This window comes from Pan troglodytes, chromosome 13 (genome assembly GCF_028858775.2).
Source record: "Pan troglodytes isolate AG18354 chromosome 13, NHGRI_mPanTro3-v2.0_pri, whole genome shotgun sequence".
NCBI classification, from domain to species: Eukaryota; Metazoa; Chordata; class Mammalia; order Primates; family Hominidae; genus Pan; species Pan troglodytes.
The window spans coordinates 84,755,556-84,774,960 of NC_072411.2; the positions used below are offsets into that span (position 1 = coordinate 84,755,556).

At 33.4% G+C, this 19,405-nt stretch overlaps 1 protein-coding gene across 1 annotated transcript in view; it reads left to right on the plus strand.

Moving 5' to 3' along the window:
• Positions 1-365: 365 nt before the first annotated feature.
• The window catches only part of DNAJC10 (DnaJ heat shock protein family (Hsp40) member C10), a 67,657-nt gene continuing 48,617 nt past the window's right edge, over positions 366-19,405 (plus strand). Inside the window, exons 1-9 of the mRNA XM_016950141.3 lie at positions 366-422; positions 1,290-1,639; positions 3,345-3,507; positions 5,366-5,416; positions 11,931-12,013; positions 12,218-12,349; positions 13,206-13,299; positions 14,381-14,458; positions 15,852-15,895. Of these exons, the coding sequence (XP_016805630.1) occupies positions 1,436-1,639; positions 3,345-3,507; positions 5,366-5,416; positions 11,931-12,013; positions 12,218-12,349; positions 13,206-13,299; positions 14,381-14,458; positions 15,852-15,895 (849 nt within the window). The 5' untranslated portion in view covers positions 366-422; positions 1,290-1,435. The remainder of the gene's footprint in view (positions 423-1,289; positions 1,640-3,344; positions 3,508-5,365; positions 5,417-11,930; positions 12,014-12,217; positions 12,350-13,205; positions 13,300-14,380; positions 14,459-15,851; positions 15,896-19,405) is intronic.

Sequence of the window (19,405 nt, forward strand, 5' to 3'; positions counted from 1 at the left end):
CACCCTTCCTCTGCCCAGCGATTCCCTCTCAGTTACTTACACTTTCTCCCTAAGTCCGACCTGAGACTTCAGACACCAGCAACACTTGACAGCCCTGTTCCCCCGTGTCTTCATCTTTACCCCTCTCCCCTGTCCCACTCTGCAGTGATGGCAACGCGAAAGCTTGCGCTTTGCATTTACCTGGCGCTTCCACCTGCCCGGTAGCTCGGGCCACGGGCAGTTCGGCCACACCCACGCTGAGAACAACCCCTGGGCGAGAAACATCTTATCCCAAAGTGTTGATTGAGACTATGCCCTCTCTTTTTCTGATGGTTGTTTTCTTGTTTGGATACTTGTTAATCTCTACATCATTATATTTTTCAAAGGTATATTTTTGTGGAATGAAAAGGAAGTATTAGAAATGAGCTGAAGACCATTCACAGGTAAAGAGAAAAATTTTTAAATATACATTTAGGATTAAATGAAAAACAGAAATGAGGTGCGAGGAGCGTTACATTTTTCGAAGCATTACGATATCTTTGGAACTAAAATATAGTGGTTGAAATGTGATATGATGAAGTAATGATTGTTTTTGCCCTGCAGAGAGTATGTCTAAATAACCGATTCCCTTCTCTTTTTGTGTTTTGTTTCTACTTACACCAAACATGAACTTTGCAATAAAATTACACTGGTAACTTACAATTATTTTTCTACTATTTTTAAAAAATGGCCTCTACTTAAATTCAGTATAAGCACCTTCTGAGAAAACTCCGGGAAGAAGATAGACTGCTGTGTAGATTGTCTATTATAACAATATATTTCACTGTCATTTCTGGTAGGGCTATATGAGAAGTAAAAAACCCTATGTTTCCTTCTAGTCCCTCCCAAGGACATTTCCTACAAGTGAATTCTGCTGAAAATGAAAATTAGACAGCTTTAGGAGGTAAAGAAGTAGCTAAAAGGAAGAGATATTACAGGCGACGCTATAACTGGGTAGAAAGAGGAAGCACCTGTAGCTCATTGCCACCTTTGTGTTCTGATGCTCGTGAGAGGTCTTTTCTCAGTGTATAAATTGCTGAGGGTGTGTGTGCGAGCTACTTACTACCACTCATGACCTTTTTTCTGCTATCTTCAGTGATTTCACGAATCTAGCTACATGGATGTAGAAAGAGTGAAAAATAGAACCTGGGGCATTCACACTGATTTGCCATTTAATGGAGATTGTATGCTGACCATGTTCTGTGATAAATAAATTGTGCTATTATTGTTTAGTTCAAAATGTATTTTAACTGCCTGCTTTTCTTTCTTAGATTAATATTTTTGGGGACAGATTTGTGATGCTTGATTCACCCTTGAAGTAATGTAGACAGAAGTTCTCAAATTTGCATATTACATCAACTGGAACCAGCAGTGAATCTTAATGTTCACTTAAATCAGAACTTGCGTAAGAAAGAGAATGGGAGTCTGGTTAAATAAAGATGACTATATCAGAGACTTGAAAAGGATCATTCTCTGTTTTCTGATAGTGTATATGGCCATTTTAGTGGGCACAGATCAGGATTTTTACAGTTTACTTGGAGTATCCAAAACTGCAAGCAGTAGAGAAATAAGACAAGCTTTCAAGAAATTGGCATTGAAGTTACATCCTGATAAAAACCCGGTAGGTAAACGTTTGTTTTTAAAAATATTTGATTATATTTTTGGTACATTTTGATATTTATTTAAATTGCTTTAAATGATCAAATGCTTAAGAATAATCATATGTCAAAATTATAATTTAACTTGTATGCTAGAAGCAAAAGCACCAAAATGTTCTGGATTATTTAGGATCCCGTGAAGGAATGTCAGTACCAAAAATTCAGTTCCCTCTGAATTTGTAGACGATTTTCCAACAATTCTATTAAAGACATTAACCCCAAAACAAACGATAATATCCGTGAAGTAGTTGAAGTAGTTTTCTTATTAAAGTAGGTTAAGATCAAGTGTTTTAGAACAGGAACAAAAATATTTTTTTTAAACTCAGAGGGTATGACTTGCTAAAAATAGAAGTAATAGCTAATAATAGCATGTTTTAACTTTGACTATTTTCTTCTGTGTGTGCACAAGCCCACAAACCAGAGTTAGAAAGTTTTATAAATTAATACTTGACAGCAGCTGAATATAATGCCAGTCATAAATATTTATGTACCCATTAATGTAAATCTTTCAAAACTAAACTCATTTTAATTTTTATGGTGTTTTTGTAATTTATTTGATTATTTCTTAGTGAGATTTAGCATTCATCATTAACAAGAAGACATAGTTATAGTTTTTTCTAGGTAGAAGTTTTAAAATAGGATTATTTTCATTGCATAAAGCTGAGCAAGAGAAACAATATTTCTTTAAATATTGTTTAGTTGATTATCTTTTCCTAAGATCCACATTCTATTTAAGGTTTTTATTTTTTTAAATTTTTCTTTAAAATTTCAAATAATGATTTTTAAGTTTCCATATAAAAGACAGTAGACCTTCTACCATCCGAGTATTATTTAAATGAAAGCATCCTTCAGAAACAAATTTTATGAAGCACAGTAACAAGGAAGAAACATTTCCGATCCGATTTTGGATTGTTCTCTTTTTTTTTTTTTTTTTTGAGATAGGGTCTCACTCTCTTGCCCAGACTGGAGTGCAGTGATGCCATCTCGGCTTCCTGCAACTTCTGCAGCACAGGCTTAAGCAATTCCCCTGCCTCACCCTCCTGAGTAGCTGGGATTACAGGCATGCGTCACTACTGCCCAGCTAGTTTTTGTGTTTTTAGTAGAAACGGGGCTTCACCATGTTGGCCAGGCTGGTCTCGATCTCCTGACCTCAAATGATCCACCCTCTTCAGTCTCCCAAAGTACTGGGATCGATTTTGGGGTGTTTCTGATACTGGCTTTTATGTAATTATCTGATAGATTGGGGCACATCCTTTTTTAATTAAGTTGATTTTACCTAAAATAGAAAAATAACCTACAAATGTATTGATTTGTAATTGTTATAGGAGTAAAAAATATTTATGAAATTAAGAGTTTCAACAGGCTTATTATTTTCAGCTGCATTTTTTAGGAAGAATAACTCATGGTCTGATAACGTCTGTCAACCTTTTGAAGAGTCAATTATTTCATTACTTTTCTTACTCTTTTTTTTTTTTTTTGAAGATTATAGTTTCTTAAAAAATACTTCATTTCAACCCATGGTAACTCATGTCATGTTGTATTACCCCTCCTTATGTTGGTATGTGGTCTCCCAGAAGTTACTAGATTAATTAAACCTACATATATGTTTTGAAGAAACTTGGATTGTGTATCTGAAATAATTGTATTATATCTAATATTTTTTAACAGAATAACCCAAATGCACATGGCGATTTTTTAAAAATAAATAGAGCATATGAAGTACTCAAAGATGAAGATCTACGGAAAAAGTATGACAAATATGGAGAAAAGGGACTTGAGGATAATCAAGGTGGCCAGTATGAAAGCTGGAACTATTATCGTTATGATTTTGGTAAGGTGATACGATATTACTTATGAAATGTGTTCTATCTGAGTAAAAGAAAAGTGAATTCTGTTTCACCACTTAGCTTATATATTTAAGATGTGTCACTTTGATTAGCTCCTTTTAATTTGCTGTGGGAGTGAAATTTAAAAGGAATGTCAGTTGGTATACAGAGATGATCTGTACAGATATGAAGTTGTATTGGTTAAATCTTGTTAAATACTTTTAAAATAAGGATTGCTATTTAATAAAAAATATGCATTCATGGACTGCATAATGACATTTCACTTAACAATGGATTGTATGTAGGACATTGGTCCCATGAAATTATAATACCATATTTTTACTGTACCTTTTCTATGTTTAAATACAAAGATACTTAGCATTGTGTTACAGTTGCCTATGGTATTCAGCAGTAACATGCTGTACAGATTTGTAGACTAGGTGTGTAGTAAGCTATACTATCTAGGTTTGTGTAAGTACACTCTATGATGTTTTTGCAACAACAAAATTCCCTAACAACACATTTCTCAGAATGTGTCCCATTAGTAAGTGATGTATGACTATATGTTTGCATTAGCGGTAGCTAAATATTTCTTTCAGTATTTTTTAGTATTGAATAATATTAATTTCTTTCAATATATTTTAGAGCATCATATTGTCCAAGAAAGGCTAAACTTCAAGTTTAGTAATGATCTATTCAATAGAAATGCCATCCTTCTCATATGGAACCCTTATTGATGTTTTAAGGTGTTTTGGCCTTCAGTTGACATTAAGGTCAATACCTTGAAACATTATCAATAAAGGTTCCATATGAGAAGGACGAAAGGTGTTTTTTTCCTTAAACATGAAGGAAAAAATAAGGTGGAAGGAGGAAACAAAGTAAAGGAACCAAGGAAGAGAGATTGTAAACACACAGGTATCAAGGCAGGAAGGTGTGTTCAGAGACCCAGTGTTTCTCCTAGTCATTAATTAACCTCAAATGCAGGCTAAGAACTGAATATGCTTCTGTATTAGACTAAATAAAGTATTTTAAATTTATATCTGGAGGATTTGCTTTTAGTAAATATGATTTTTTTTTTTCAAAATAGTATTTTCAAGTATATTCTCTACACCTTGATAGTCTATATCAAGAGTTAGCAGACTGCATTTCATAGGCCAAATCTGGCTTGCCATTTGCTTTTATAAATAAGTTTTATTGGAATGGAATTACTTTAATTTGTTTACATAATATATGTGACTTCTTTCACGCTTCAAGAGCAGAGTTGAGAAGTTGTGATAGAAGCCATACATCCCACAAAGCCTAAAAAATTTATATTTACTAATATTTGTGTCTGCCTCTGCAAATACTCTAAGCTTTTTAGCAGAAGATATTCTAACATGATACCATGTGTTAAAAACCATATAATCTGAAAATCGAATGAGGTCTGTAGTCTAGTTAACAGTGTACCACTCTCAATTTCCTGGTTTTCGATATTGTGCTATATAGCTACATAACATGTCACCATTAGAGGAAGGTGAGTAAAAAGTATACAAGAGTCTATATTTTTGCACCTTCCTGAATCTGTAATTATTTTTAAAACCATAATATAAATTTTATATGGAGGTAAAATTATGTGAATATTAGGAACTACCACATACACATCTATGAGAGTCCATATCAGAATTCTAATATCTTTAGATCACCCTAAATGTACTGATAGTATTATTTACTTTTTTTTCACTTAGGTTGTTGCATATTCTCTAAGTTTGAGATTTAATATAGTAGTTTGATTTTTTTGATGATTAAAACGAGTAATCTATTTTTATGTGGCAATTTATATGGTGAAGTTTTGATTTTATAATTTTTATATACTTTTAAAATTAGGTATTTATGATGATGATCCTGAAATCATAACATTGGAAAGAAGAGAATTTGGTAAGTTTGTGGGCTTAAGGTTTGATAAAACTAATACAAGTTCGATCTCATCTAAAACTCTTGGGGATATATATGTTTGAAATTTAGAAATCTTTTGGAGTTTCGAACAGTAATAATGTAATATACTGTATCTTAAATATTTCTAGCAGAATGTGGGGAAGTGTACCATAATAAAAACATTAATATTTCTGTAGCAAAATGTGTAAGTATATATACTAAATAAAAGAAATTTAAAAATCAGTTCAGATCAGGTTTGGATGCCAAGTGAGCTTGCTGCCAACTTACAGCAAAACTTCTCAGAGCTTTTTGATTTTAGAGTTTTGGATAAAGGTATAGTTATTTTGGAAGTAGATTTAATTTGATTGGCAACTTTGTGTGAAAATGGCCATAAAAATACAGTTCTGCATTTTCCATTGCATTTTAGAAAATTGTATACCAGAATAGATTCTTATACTTTCATCCTTTGTGCAGTAATAATAGGTTTATTTTTTCTATTTCAGAGCAATAAATTAAACTTCAAATCAAATTTCAATTTTATATTGCTCTATCACAATTGTATTTAATTTAGAAAACTAAAATACAGCCAGGCGCGGTGGCTCACACCTGTATAATCCCAGCACTTTGGGAGGCCAAGGCAGGCAGATCGCTTGAGATCAGGAGTTAGAAACCAGCCTGGCCAACATGGGGAAAACCCGTCTCTACTAAAAATATAAAAATTAGCTGGGCCTGGTGGCACGCACCTGTAATCCCAGCTACTTGGGAGGCTGACACACAAGAATCGCGTGAATCTGGGAGGCTGATATTGCAGTGAGCCATGATGGCACCACAAAAAAAAAGAAAACTAAAATAGCATACCAGTCGCAAAAAATACATATAAATCTATATGTTTTTCATATATTATCGTTAAAAATTTATTACAGCTACTTGATTTTATGCAGTTTGTTCCTTCTAAGTAAGGGTGGCTTTTTTTTTTTTTTTTTTTTGAGACGGAGTCTTGCTTTGTCATGCAGACCAGTGTGCAGTGGCACGATCTTGGCTCACTGCAACCTCTGCCCCCCTGGGTTCAAGCGATTCTCCTGCCTCAGCCTTCTGAATAGCTGGGATTACAGGTGCCCGCTACCACACCCAGTTAATTTTTGTATTTGTATTTTTAGTAGAGACAGGATTTCACCATGTTGGCCAGGCTGATCTCGAACTCCTGACCTCAGGCGATCCACCCACGTTGGCCTCCCAAAGTGCCAGGATTACAGGCATGAGCCACCACATCTGGCCAAGGGTGGCATTTTAATCTTATTTTCTACATCATGCTGGTGAGCTTCACATACAAAATAGCTGTTCAATGTATTACTTTGTTAAAAGCCTTCTGGGTGAACACTTGAACATGTTCTAAGTGAATAGAAAATATATCTTCCCTATATTCTGCAAATAAAATAAGACAATTGATTCATTTGGATTGTTAATAGAATTAATGCTCATGTCACAAGCTGGTAGAATCATAACTCTCTTGTGTGAGTTATATAAACCTATAGCTGTTCCTGTGTGGTTTTTATTGTCTCTCATCTCCTAATATATCAGTAAGTGTTTTGTGTACCAATGGTTCAGAAAACATCGGAATTACAGATAGAGGAAGTGAACAAAACTTGCAAGCTTACTAATCCATGAGTCTACCTAGAATGAGACTTCACTGATAGTTATATTGTATATGGGTTCACACTTTTTCAGATGTGTCACTATGCAGAAAAGCTTAAGAACTGTTAATACTTCATATAGAACCCCAAATGGTAGTTCAAGATACATTGCAGCCACAAAACTTCAGAGATAATTCATAAATAATTAACCTTGCTTGATGAGAGGAATGAGCAGGACCATTGTTGTGATAGAGAAGGACCCTCTAGTGAAGCTTTCCCAGGCATTTTTCTGCTAAGCAGATGTTATCATTTCTGGCTCTCTAGAAAGTCAACAAGCAAATGCCTTCTAAGCTCTTCTGTTATATGCAGCATAGGTTAAGTAGGTTTAGTCAATTCTGACAGCTACTGTAAACTCTGAAAGAATAAAATAAGAGACCTACATAATATAGTAAGGATTGTGGGAATTAAATTTAATATAAGCCCTAAATAAGACATTACCTTGGAAAATCACTTTATTTGAAAAGATTGAGGTTTTTTTAACAATTCAAAATATTAATACATACTTGCTAAAATTATAGATTTGAACAACATGTGATATCTAGCCAATAGTATATTTTATATTTTATCTGTAAAATGACCTGATGCAAATTACAAATTTTACTCACTTAAAAAATTTAACATTGTAAAAATGTGCCTTCACATTCAAGATAAAAAGGCGAGGGTAATCTGCTTTTGGTTAAAGGATTTCCATATGATTCCATGTTAAAATTAGTTAATATTTTAAAATAAAAATTTCAGAAATTACAGTAAGACATTAAAACATACATGGTATTCTAAATACGTGCAACTAATTCAGGCTAATTAGAAACAGGTGCAGGACTCAGTGTTCACCCACATTTCAAGTATAAGATAGACCTGTGGGAAAAAAGTTAATCTGTACATTACAGGCAAAGTAATTATATTTTACTTTGCTAACAGAAGCTGTTAACTGGAGTTGTATGTATATTAACAGACAGTAGCTGTAGTTGTATAGTTTAGAAGTGGAAAGTTGCATTTTGAAATGTAATAATTCTATTCTGGGTCACTGTTAGGCACAACATCCCATTGAGCTGTGATGATACAGTATTAAAAATATTTTAACTTTATTGTTATTACTCAGCAATCAGTGGGAACTTCGCAAATATGAGAAGTGCTCTATGAAGACAAAGTACAGGTGTACCTCATTTTATTACACTTTGCTTTATTGCACTTCATAGATAATGCACTTTTTTTCCTTAACAAATTGAAGGTTTTTAGCAACCCTACATCAAGCGAGTCTATCAGCTGAACGTGTTTCCAATAGCATGTGCTCATTTCATGTCTCTGTCACATTTTGGTATCCAAACTTTTTCATTATTACTCTGTCTGTTACGGTGATCTACAGTCAGTGATCTTTGATGTTACTATTGTAATCGTTTTGGAGTGTGCCCATAGGATGGCATACTTAATTTTTGTGTCTATTCGGACTGCTCCCTCTTCCTTCTCCCTTTTCTCCCCCACTTCTTGGGCCTCCCTACTCCCTGAGATACAACATTACTGAAATTAAGCCAATTAATAACTACAGTGACCTCTAAGTGTTGAAGTGGAAGAGATGCACATCTCTCATTTTAAATCAGAAGCTAGAAATGATTAAGCTTAGTGAGGGAGGCATATCAAAACCCAAGACAGGCTAAAAGGTAGGCCTCTTTTGCTAGTTAAATTGTAAATGCAAAGGAAAAGTTCTTCATGGAAAGTAAACATGCTACTCCAGTGAACACACTAATGATAACACAAAACAGCCATACTGCTAACAGAGAATGTCTTAGTGGTCTGGGTAGATCAAATTATCCACAATATCCCCTTAGCGAAAGCCTAACCAGAGAAAGACCCTAATTCTTTTCAATTTTATGGAGGCTTAGAGAGATGAAGAAGCTGCAGAAAAAAGTTTGAAGCTAGAAAAGGTTGGTTCATGAGGTTTAAAGAAAACAGCCATCTCCATAACATCAAAATACAAGATGAAGCAGCAAGTCCCAACATAGAAGCTGCAGCAAGTTTTCCAGAAGATCTAGCTAAGATCATTGATGAAGATGGCTGTACTAAATAACAAATTCTCAATGTTAATGAGACAGCCTTCCATTGGAAGAAGATGCTATCTGGGACTTTTTTTTCATGCCTGCTAACACCATATCCATTCTGCAGCCCATAAATCAAGGACTAATTTCAACTTCAAGTCATATTATCTAAGAAATACATTTCCTAAGGCTCTACCTGCCATAGGTAGTGATTCCTCTGATGGATCCAGGCAAAGTAAATTGGAAACCTTCTGGAAAGGAGTCACCATTCTAGTGTCATTAACAACATCGGTGATTAATGGAAGGAGGTCAAAATATCAGTGTTACAGGAGTTGGGAAGAAGTTCATTCCAACCTTCATGGATGACTTTGAGGTGTTCAAGGCTTCAGTGGAGAATGTAACTGTAGATGTGATAGAAATAGCAAGAGAACTGGAATTAGAAGTGGAGCCTGATTATGTGACTGAATTGCTGCAATCTCGTTATAATGATCTCATTATAATATAATTATCTCATTATAATAATCTCACCATGGGGCGGTGAGGAGTTGTTCCTTATGGATGAGCAGAGAAAGTGATTTCCTGAGATGGAACCTACTCCTGGTGAAGATCCTGTAAACAATGTTGATATGACAACAAAGGATTTAGAATATTACATAAACTTGGTTGATAAAACAGCAGCAGGGTTTGAAGCCAGTTTTGACTCCAATTTTGAAAGAAGTTCTACTGTGGGTCAGATGCCATCAAACAGCATTTCATGCTTCAAAGAAAATCTTTCAGGAAAGGAGACATCAATCAGTGTGGCGAACTTCACTGTCATCTCATTTTAAGAAATTGCCACAGCCACCCCAACCTTACACAACCACCACCCTGATCAGTCAGCACCCATCAACATCACGACATGCATGATTTGCTGAAAGGCTGAAATGACTGTTAGTGTTCGCATTTTTTACCAATAAAGTTATTTTTTGTTCCCTGGTTGGTTTGTCACCCCAGCTGGAGAGTGCAGCAGCAGGATCATAGCTCATCACAGCCTTGAACTCCTGGGCTCAAGCGATCCTGCTACCTCAGTCTCCCGACTAGCTGAGACTGCGGGCATGTGCCACCATGTCCAGCTATTCTTATAGAGACAGGGTCTTGCTGTGTTGCCCAGGCTGGTCTCAAACTCCTGGGCTCAAGTGATCCTCCTGCCTCAGCCTCCCAAGAGGCTAGATGACAAGCATGAGCCACTGCGCCCAGCCTATTTTCTAATTAAGGTATGTACATTGTTTTGTTTGGTTTTTTTTTTTTTAGACATAATGCTATTACATAATACACTATAGTATAGTGTAAATATAACTTTTATATACACTGGAAAACCAGAAAATTTGTGTGACTCCTTTATAGTGATACTTGTTATGTTGTGATTTGGAAACAAACCCACAATATCTGAGGTATGCCTGTTACCAGGGTAGGAGACATTTTTACTGCAAGAAAGGTTTTGTGTCAAATACCATTCAAATTTGTTTTACAGCATATTTTTATTTAAGACTTATGAACAGTAATACCTTGTGTAATTATTGCTTTCTATTTTTATATAAAAATAACTACCTCATTACTTGTTTATAGCTGATAAGGTAATCCCTTCTTTCATTAAAGTTTGCATTAATTCTGTTAATATTTTTACCTAAATTTGTACTGGTTTGTGGTCTAAACCAATATGGCAATTTTTTTGACCACCTCTATAGAATGGTCATTTGCCAGACTTTGAAAACATTGCCAAAGAACAGCCCATAGTCCTGAATTACACACTTTGCCTGTAATGTATAGATTAACTGTTTTCCCACAGGTCTGTCTTATACTTGAAATGTAGGTGAACACTGAGTCCTGCACCTGTTTCTAATTAGCCTGAATTAGTTGCACGTATTTAGAATACCATGTGTGATTTAATGTCTTACTGTAATTTCTGAAATTTTTATTTTAAAATAATAAATTTTAACATGGAATTATATGGAAATCCTTTAACCAAAAGCAGATTACCCTCGCCTTTTTATCTTGAATGTGAAAGCACATTTTTACAATGTTAAATTTTTTAAGTGAGTAAAATTTGTAATTTGCATCAGGTCATTTTACAGATAAAATATAAAATGTACTATTGGCTAGATGTTAGATGTTGTTCAAATCTGTAATTTTAGCAAATATGTATTAATGTTTTGAATTGTTAAAAACCTCAACCTTTTCAAACAAAATGATTTTCCAAGGTAATGTCTTATTTAGGGCTTAGATTAAATTTAATCCCCGCAGTCCTTACTGTATTATGTACGTCTCTTATTTTATTCTTTCAGAGTTTAAAGTAGCTGTCAGAATTGACTAAACCTACTTAACCTATGCTGCATATAATAGAAGAGCTTAAATCTCAGTCACTCTTACTATTTGTCTTCTTTATTACTCTCATGCACACAAACTCTTATGTGAGGTTTGGCTGCTATTTCTTGTGCCGTCACTTTTTACAACTTTATGGCCATATTTATCTTGCAGTTTGAGGCTGCTTCTTTTTCAAGTATGGGCGTAGGAGAGTTTTTTTAAAAAGCTATTGTTGGTTTGACATTTGAAATGTTTCTTGTGGAAAAAAAATTTTTAATTTTTTAAGAATGTCATTTATGTAGAAGATATAGAAAAAAATCGCACAGAAAATGAGAAAGACAATATGAAAATTGCATGACTTTTTAAAATTCTGATCTCCACAAAAAGTTTTTAACTAAAATATGCATGAACCTTTAGTAAATAATTCTAAGTTGTTTGCATTTTATGTATTTTTAGATGCTGCTGTTAATTCTGGAGAACTGTGGTTTGTAAATTTTTACTCCCCAGGCTGTTCACACTGCCATGATTTAGCTCCCACAGTATGTATTTTTCACATCCTCATTACTAGTTTTATTTCTAATTGATCTGCAATTTATATGTTAGAATTTTTTTTTCTATGAATAGTAATCAAAAATAATTATCAAATACTTTAAATGTCTGGTTTAAAAATGTATAGCTTGGAGTGTGTTCAAGGGAAGAAAAGTGGTCTTATCAGAGAAATATGTTTTCTTTTTCTGTCATAGTGGAGAGACTTTGCTAAAGAAGTGGATGGGTTACTTCGAATTGGAGCTGTTAACTGTGGTGATGATAGAATGCTTTGCCGAATGAAAGGAGTCAATAGCTATCCCAGTCTCTTCATTTTTCGGTCTGGAATGGTAAGGGATAAAGTTAGCATTTTTTAAATTTGTGAAACATTATGACAAGTTAAATAGTAGAGAAAATAACAGTATGTGGAATTTGCAGAACATTTTAAGTCTTGTTTTACAAGGTGCCATCTCACTAGTCTTCTGTAATAATAAACATTTTGGATTATGAATTTTTTTTTTTTTTTTTGAGACAGAGTCTCACTCTGTTGCCCAGGCTGGAGTGCAAGGGCGTGGTCTCGGCTCACTGCAACCTCTGCCTCCTGGGTTCAAGCAGTTCTCCTGCCTCAGCCTCCCGAGTAGCTGGGACTACAGGCACCCGCTCCCATGCCTGGCTAATTTTTGTATTTTTAGTAGAGACGGGGTTTTGCCATGTTGGCCAGGCTGGTCTTGAACTCCTGACCTCAGGTGATCTGCCCACCTCAGCCTCCCACAGTGCTGGGATTACAGGCATGAGCCACGGTGCCTGGCAAAACACCATTGACTTTGCTATATTTTAAAATTAAATGTTTGCCAATTTCAGTTTCTGTCTTAAGGAACATAACTTATGCAATATGTATATTGTATTTGGTAGTTTACAAAGTATTTTACAAGTGTTGTCTCATTGAATGTAAAGCTCTGATATCTTTTTTCTTAGTTTCCAGTGATGAACCTGAAACAATTATAAATGGTATTATTAAAATGTGTTCCATAGAATCTGTACTGTCAAGATTATCAGGATATCATTTGGAAATACATTCTGCTACTGAGAAATAGAGCTTTGCTGCATTATTCAAGATAATGTAAAAATCAAACTCTTTGGTATTATTTTTATTGAGTTTTAAAAAGAAAAAGTAAAAGATGTTTCTCTTCTTACAAAAACCAATAGGCCCCAGTGAAATATCATGGAGACAGATCAAAGGACAGTTTAGTGAGTTTTGCAATGCAGCATGTTAGAAGTACAGTGACAGAACTTTGGACAGGTAATTTTATTTTCTTAATTTGCTGGATTTTCAGGGTATTTTGAAATCAGTATTTTGTTTTTAATGGCAATATTAACATTTTGGTCATGGTATTGAAATTTTAAAGTGTCTTTTCCATGTTTCTTAGAAGGGAATTGTGTCATTTACTCTGAACTCTGCTGAATTTAACAAACTAGTTAAATTTTTACAGAAACTTGAACTATCGAGATATGGGAAATGGATATGAGATAGGGCTAGGGTAAAAAAGGCACCTCTGAAAGTGTAAAAAATGTTTTGTAATACAAGTGTTTTATTGCTTTTTTAAATATGCTTATCAATCAGTAACTTCAAACCTATTCTAATTTTAAAGTTTAAAAATGCTTCTAATCTTAGGCTTTTAACTCATTAACTGCCTTTAGGCAGATTAAGCTAATAATAGTATTTGTGGCTCAAGATGTTCATTTTATTCATTGAGTAAAGTTACGTGTCAGAAACTATTAAATAGTGGGGCTGCAGTAATAAAATATATAATCCCTGCCATCAGTGACTTCATTAGTGAGGAAAACATTAGTAAACAATTAAAATGCAATATAGGTACTATTATTATAGAGCTTAAGGAAGCATAAGATATGTAAAACAACCCAGTTGGGGAAAAGAGAAAGAGTTAGAAAATACTTTTTGAAAGAAGTCATATCCAATCTGTCATGAAAATGAATAGGAAGCCTTAGGAGATCACTGTGTATTTGGGGAACTGGCAATACTTCATGAATCTGACAAAAAGATCAATAATTGGGTCAAGTGGTGTGGGGAAATATAATATAGCTGGCTAAATAGGTAGACGAAGCTCAAGTCACAGGGGCCTAACTTGCCAATTTGAGTTTTTTTCTTAATGAAATAATGAATTTAGGTTTTATATGATGAAAAAATTGGAGAGCCATTGAAGGAATTTGTCATACTCAAGAGTATCTTTGGAAAGATAACTGGTAAAACTCAGAGTGGATTAGAAGAGGGTGAGATTAGAAAGGAAAAATTACTTAGAAGACTGTTTCCATTAGTAAAGGAGTAGTAGGTGATCAGAATTTGCTTTTTTTCTTTTTTTAAGGAAATTTTGTCAACTCCATACAAACTGCTTTTGCTGCTGGTATTGGCTGGCTGATCACTTTTTGTTCAAAAGGAGGAGGTAATACTATTTTTAAATTTTGTTGGAATGAGAACATGACATTTAAATTTTTGGTGACAGTTTTAAGTATGCTACTGTAATTGATTATTAAGTACTAGAAACTACAATTTATGCCCAAGATTACAATTTTTTTACTTAATAAATATTCACCTTTTTCATTATTTTACACGAGGTTATTATTCATTTTTTAATGTATCCTCTATGTTTTTATGTTCAGTGGACCAGTTTTTCAGCTTAGACTCATGATAAATTGTACCTTCAGATAGCCACAGATGTTATTTGACAATTTGCAAAAATAACTAGTTGTTTACAGCTCTAACCCCTCCCAAAATAATAATTTATTGGAAATATGGACTTTGCTTCATGCTTATATATATCTCTCAAACATACATAGATTTGCCTCATACAATTATATATTTGAAGATGACAGCTTCTTCTAGGAACCTTTCCTTGAATAAATTAAGTTGAAAATTCAGTACTCTGCATAGCAAGCCATAAACTGTAAACTGTGTTCAAGCAATGTGGTTGGTTAAAAATTGGTCTAAGACAACAAAATATTATAACTCAATGTATTTGCATGTATTTAATCCCAACATGAGTCTTCTCCCCACATTTCATCTCTCAGCCTTCATGCTGCTATATTGAAAAGGTACTGCCTTGTAACTAAAATCAACCCATTACCCCATCCTGTAAGGCCTATGCTAGGAAGACACTGCCTTGCAGCAAAACGTCAGCCTTAAACTTAACTAATCACCAAGGGATTTTGTCTCATTTTGGCCTATTGCCCAAATTTCTGTTCATCCACACATGAACAGAAGTTCTTACATTCTCTGAGATTCTTTTACTTCTCACCTCAGGTAAATTGCTTCTCCCTGTCTTTGTAGGCTCTGTGATGCTATAGCTCTCTTTCTTCTAAATCTTCTCTCATTGTATTCTAGTGTTCATATTTGCAGAACTTTCATAAAAATAGTGAAGGCACTATTTAAAGATTTTATTGTATTTTGAGGATCGTTTATATACTTTTATCAAATATCTATTACATTTTATTTCCCCCCAATTTTGAGATTTCTTGGATAAAATGGATTGTTGATAGGAGGAGAGATTGAAAGTATTAACCTAAAGAGAGAAAATTACTTTTTCTCTGTAGCTAGACGTCCTAGAAATTAAAGGGAGAGAATGAAAGAAAGAGGGAGCGAGGGAGTGTGTGTGTGTTTGTGTGTGTGTGTGTGTGTGTGTGTTTGTGTGTGTAGAAGGATTTCCATATCTATCAATAGAGTCCAGCTCAATTAATTGCCTTCAAATGAACATGGTAATTTGGGGGAAAGGCAAATGCAAGTATTTTCATTAGGTTTAATAAAGGTAAAACTGCCTCATAAGGTTTTTTTGTCCCCAGATTGTTTGACTTCACAGACACGACTCAGGCTTAGTGGCATGTTGGTAAGCATCAATCATTTTGTAAAACTATATCACCATGTAAAGAAACACGTTTAGAAATTGATTTGAAACATTTTCTTCCCTTATTTCTTGAACATTTAACTCACCTATTTGTAATCTTATTTTCTGATGACTGTATTCATAGCTATGTGTTTTTTCCTGAATAATTAGTTACGTTCAATAAATTTTAACGTGGTATCAATTCTAAGTGTCATTTACTTTTTAAGTATTCTGTAATTTATAAGTTCCTCTTCAACTGAAGTTACATGTTAGTGTTTTTGTCATTTCCCAACTTTATCTTTTGTTGTTTTCTTTTTTAGTCATTTTTAAATGTATATAGCTCTCATGTTATGGCTGGGAAGTAGCCTGAGTGATGTTGATTTTTTAACACCATTGAAATACCCTTTGTGGCTTTGTGGCTTGACAAAGCCACACAAATTGTCAGTTTTGAAAATTTTGGAAATTCTTTGTGAGCTTGAATATAATAATGTTAGGTGTAATATTACATTTATTAGATCGGATTTATTAATCATGTTATTTGTTTTTGGACTACATGATCTATAATTTCTAAGAAGGATGTATTAAAATCTCTACCATCCATCATTGATTTATCTATTTCTTATATTTCTGTCAGTTCTTCCTTTACATATTTTGACATTATATTGTTGGCAGCAGTATGATCATTATATCCTTTGGCGGCTATTTATTTCTCTTTGTGCATTATGGATTTGTTTACACAAATTCTGTTTTATTTGATATTAAAATCACTAACTTAGTATGCTTTTGTTTCATTCCCTTTCCTTATTTCATCCTATGCCTAGGCCTTTAGTTTTTCAGCACTACACATTAGAATCACCTGAGGAGCTTTTAAAAATAATAAAAAAACAAAACCATGTCCCCCAGATCAATTAAATCAAAATATTTGAGGGTGAGGACTGAGCATTAGTATCTTTATTTTTTTTTAAATATTTGGTGATCAGAGTGATTGGCCCATATTTTTCCTTTCCAGTAAAGTCTGTGCACTTTTAGCATCAAAGTTAGGCTGGCCTTTAAATGTGTTGGAAAGTATTCTCTCTTTTTCTCTTCTTTGGAAACAGTTTCTGTACAACTGGTGTTATTTCTTTCTCAATTTTTTTTTTTGGTAGAATTTATGAGAAAACCATCTGGGCCTGAAGTTGTCTTTGAATCCGTATTTATAGACTTTTCTCCAATCTCTCTCAGATAGATAGATAGATAGATAGATAGATAGATAGATAGATAGATAGATTTTCTACTTCCTCTATTTGGTAAATTCTGTTTTTCTAAGACTTCGTTCTTTGAAGCAAATGTGTAAAAGTATTGCTATAAAATTGTACATAATATCCTATTTTTTTAATATCTGTAGTATCTATAGTGATGTTCTTTCTTACTTTCTGATCATATTTTGTGTGTGTGTTTCATCTCTGTTTTTATTCTTATTCTGTCCAAGGAGAGGGTTTTTAAGCTTTATAAGTCTTTTCAAAGTCTCAAGTTTTAGCTTTATTGATTTTTTTTTTACTGCCAGTTTCTTGATTTCATTGACTTAAGTACTATATTTCCTTCCCTCTACTTTTTTATGATTTAATTTGCTGTTCTTGAATGATTAGTTCATTGATTTTAGGCTTTCCTTTCTAATATATGAATTTAGATTATAAATTAGTGACTACAGCTTTAGGTACATCTTCTATTTTGATATATATATATAGTATTTTGATTATCAGTTCAAAATATTTTTTAATCTTCCATTTTTATTTCTCTTTGGATCACAGATTCTATATTTTTTGTTTCTAATCATAAAGGGTATTTTTAAAAGTAATTTTGTTATTTTTGGCTAGCTTGATTCTACTGTGGATAATGAACATGGAATCAGTTTTTTTAAGTTGTTAAGCCTTGTTTCATGGCCCAACATATGGTAAATTTTTATAAATGTTTCATATGCATTTGAAAATGAATCCTGTAATTCACAGGTACACATTTCTATCAAATCAGTTGGGTCCAATTTGTTAGCTATGTTAATCAGATCCTCTAGATCTTAATAATTTTATTGTCTGCCTATTCTATCAATAACTGAGAGAGTGTCTTAATATCCTCCACTACTTTGTGGATATTTCTATTTCCTTTGTTTCTGTCAATTTTTATTATCTATTTTGATGCTTTGTTATTAGATGGATATTAATTTAGAATTGTATGTTTTCTTGGTGATTTGAATCTCTAACCTGATGAAATAACCCTCTTTATCTCCTTTCGTGCCTTTTGCCTCCAAGTCTACCTTGACTGATACTAATATAGCTACACCAGCTTTCTTTTGTTTAATGTTGGCATTTTTCCATTTTTTACTGTCACCCTTACTGTATCCTTATATTTATTGCCTGCAATCAGCATGTAATTAGGTTTTGTATTTATCTAGTTGCTATTTTTTATCTTAGTCCATTTACATTTAATGTTATTCTTGATATATTTGGCCCTATGCTTACCATCTTGTTAGTTTTATATTTGTCCTACCTGTTTTATAGTCCTTTTTTCTTTCCTTTTTGCTTCTTTTGGATTAAGCAAGTGATTTTTAAAATTTCATTTCCCATCTCTACTAGCTCTTTGGTTACCCATCCTTTTATTGTTCATTTAATGGGTACCCTAGAAATTTTGTACATGTATCCTGACTTACTCATTTGCTACCTAACGCAAGAGTACTAAACAGAAATTGTTTTGCTACTTCTGAAACTTTGCTGTTATATATCTTAATCAAATATGTTTTTTTCTAAGTTCTGTCTTAATGCAGTAAAGTGAATACATCTTAAGTGTACAACTTAATTTTTACATATATATGCTCCCATGTAACACCACCTAGATCAAGATCTATTCTTTCTTAGCTTTTAATTGTTCGTGATTTTCTGAAGTTTCATTATGATATACATAGGTCTTGAGTTTCTTTCTTATTCTGATTGAGATTAACTGGACTTCTTGATCACTGTAGGTTAATATCTTTCATCAGTTGTGGAAACCTGTCAGCTGGTATTTCACTTTTTGTTTCTGTCTCATTCTCCCTTATCTTTCCGAGATCCCAGTTGAATGTATGTTAGAACTCTATTTGTTTACTAACTTGCCCAGTCCAGAAATTTTTTTCAGTAACTTAAGGTTATGAGAAATGTACTTTTCGTACAGAATTTTTGGAGCTCACTAAAGGATTAGCTTAGCCACTGTAGATGAAAACTGGGAAGATACTAATTTAAATGCACATTGTAGACACATACAGAGAATGTCTCATAAACTGTATAATTACTAAAAGGATAGCCACAATGAAAAATCTTAAACAGTAGTTTGGTTTATTTTCTTTAACCTGAAAGACTATTGGACAGCTCACTTTCTATAAAAATTGTAAATGTCGTTTTTTGTGGATTTATAGAAAGAATTATAAAAAGTAGATTTCTACTATTAGGGAAAAACCATTTCTCAAGTTACTAAGTACAATTTTTTGCACTTAATATTTCTAAATTTATT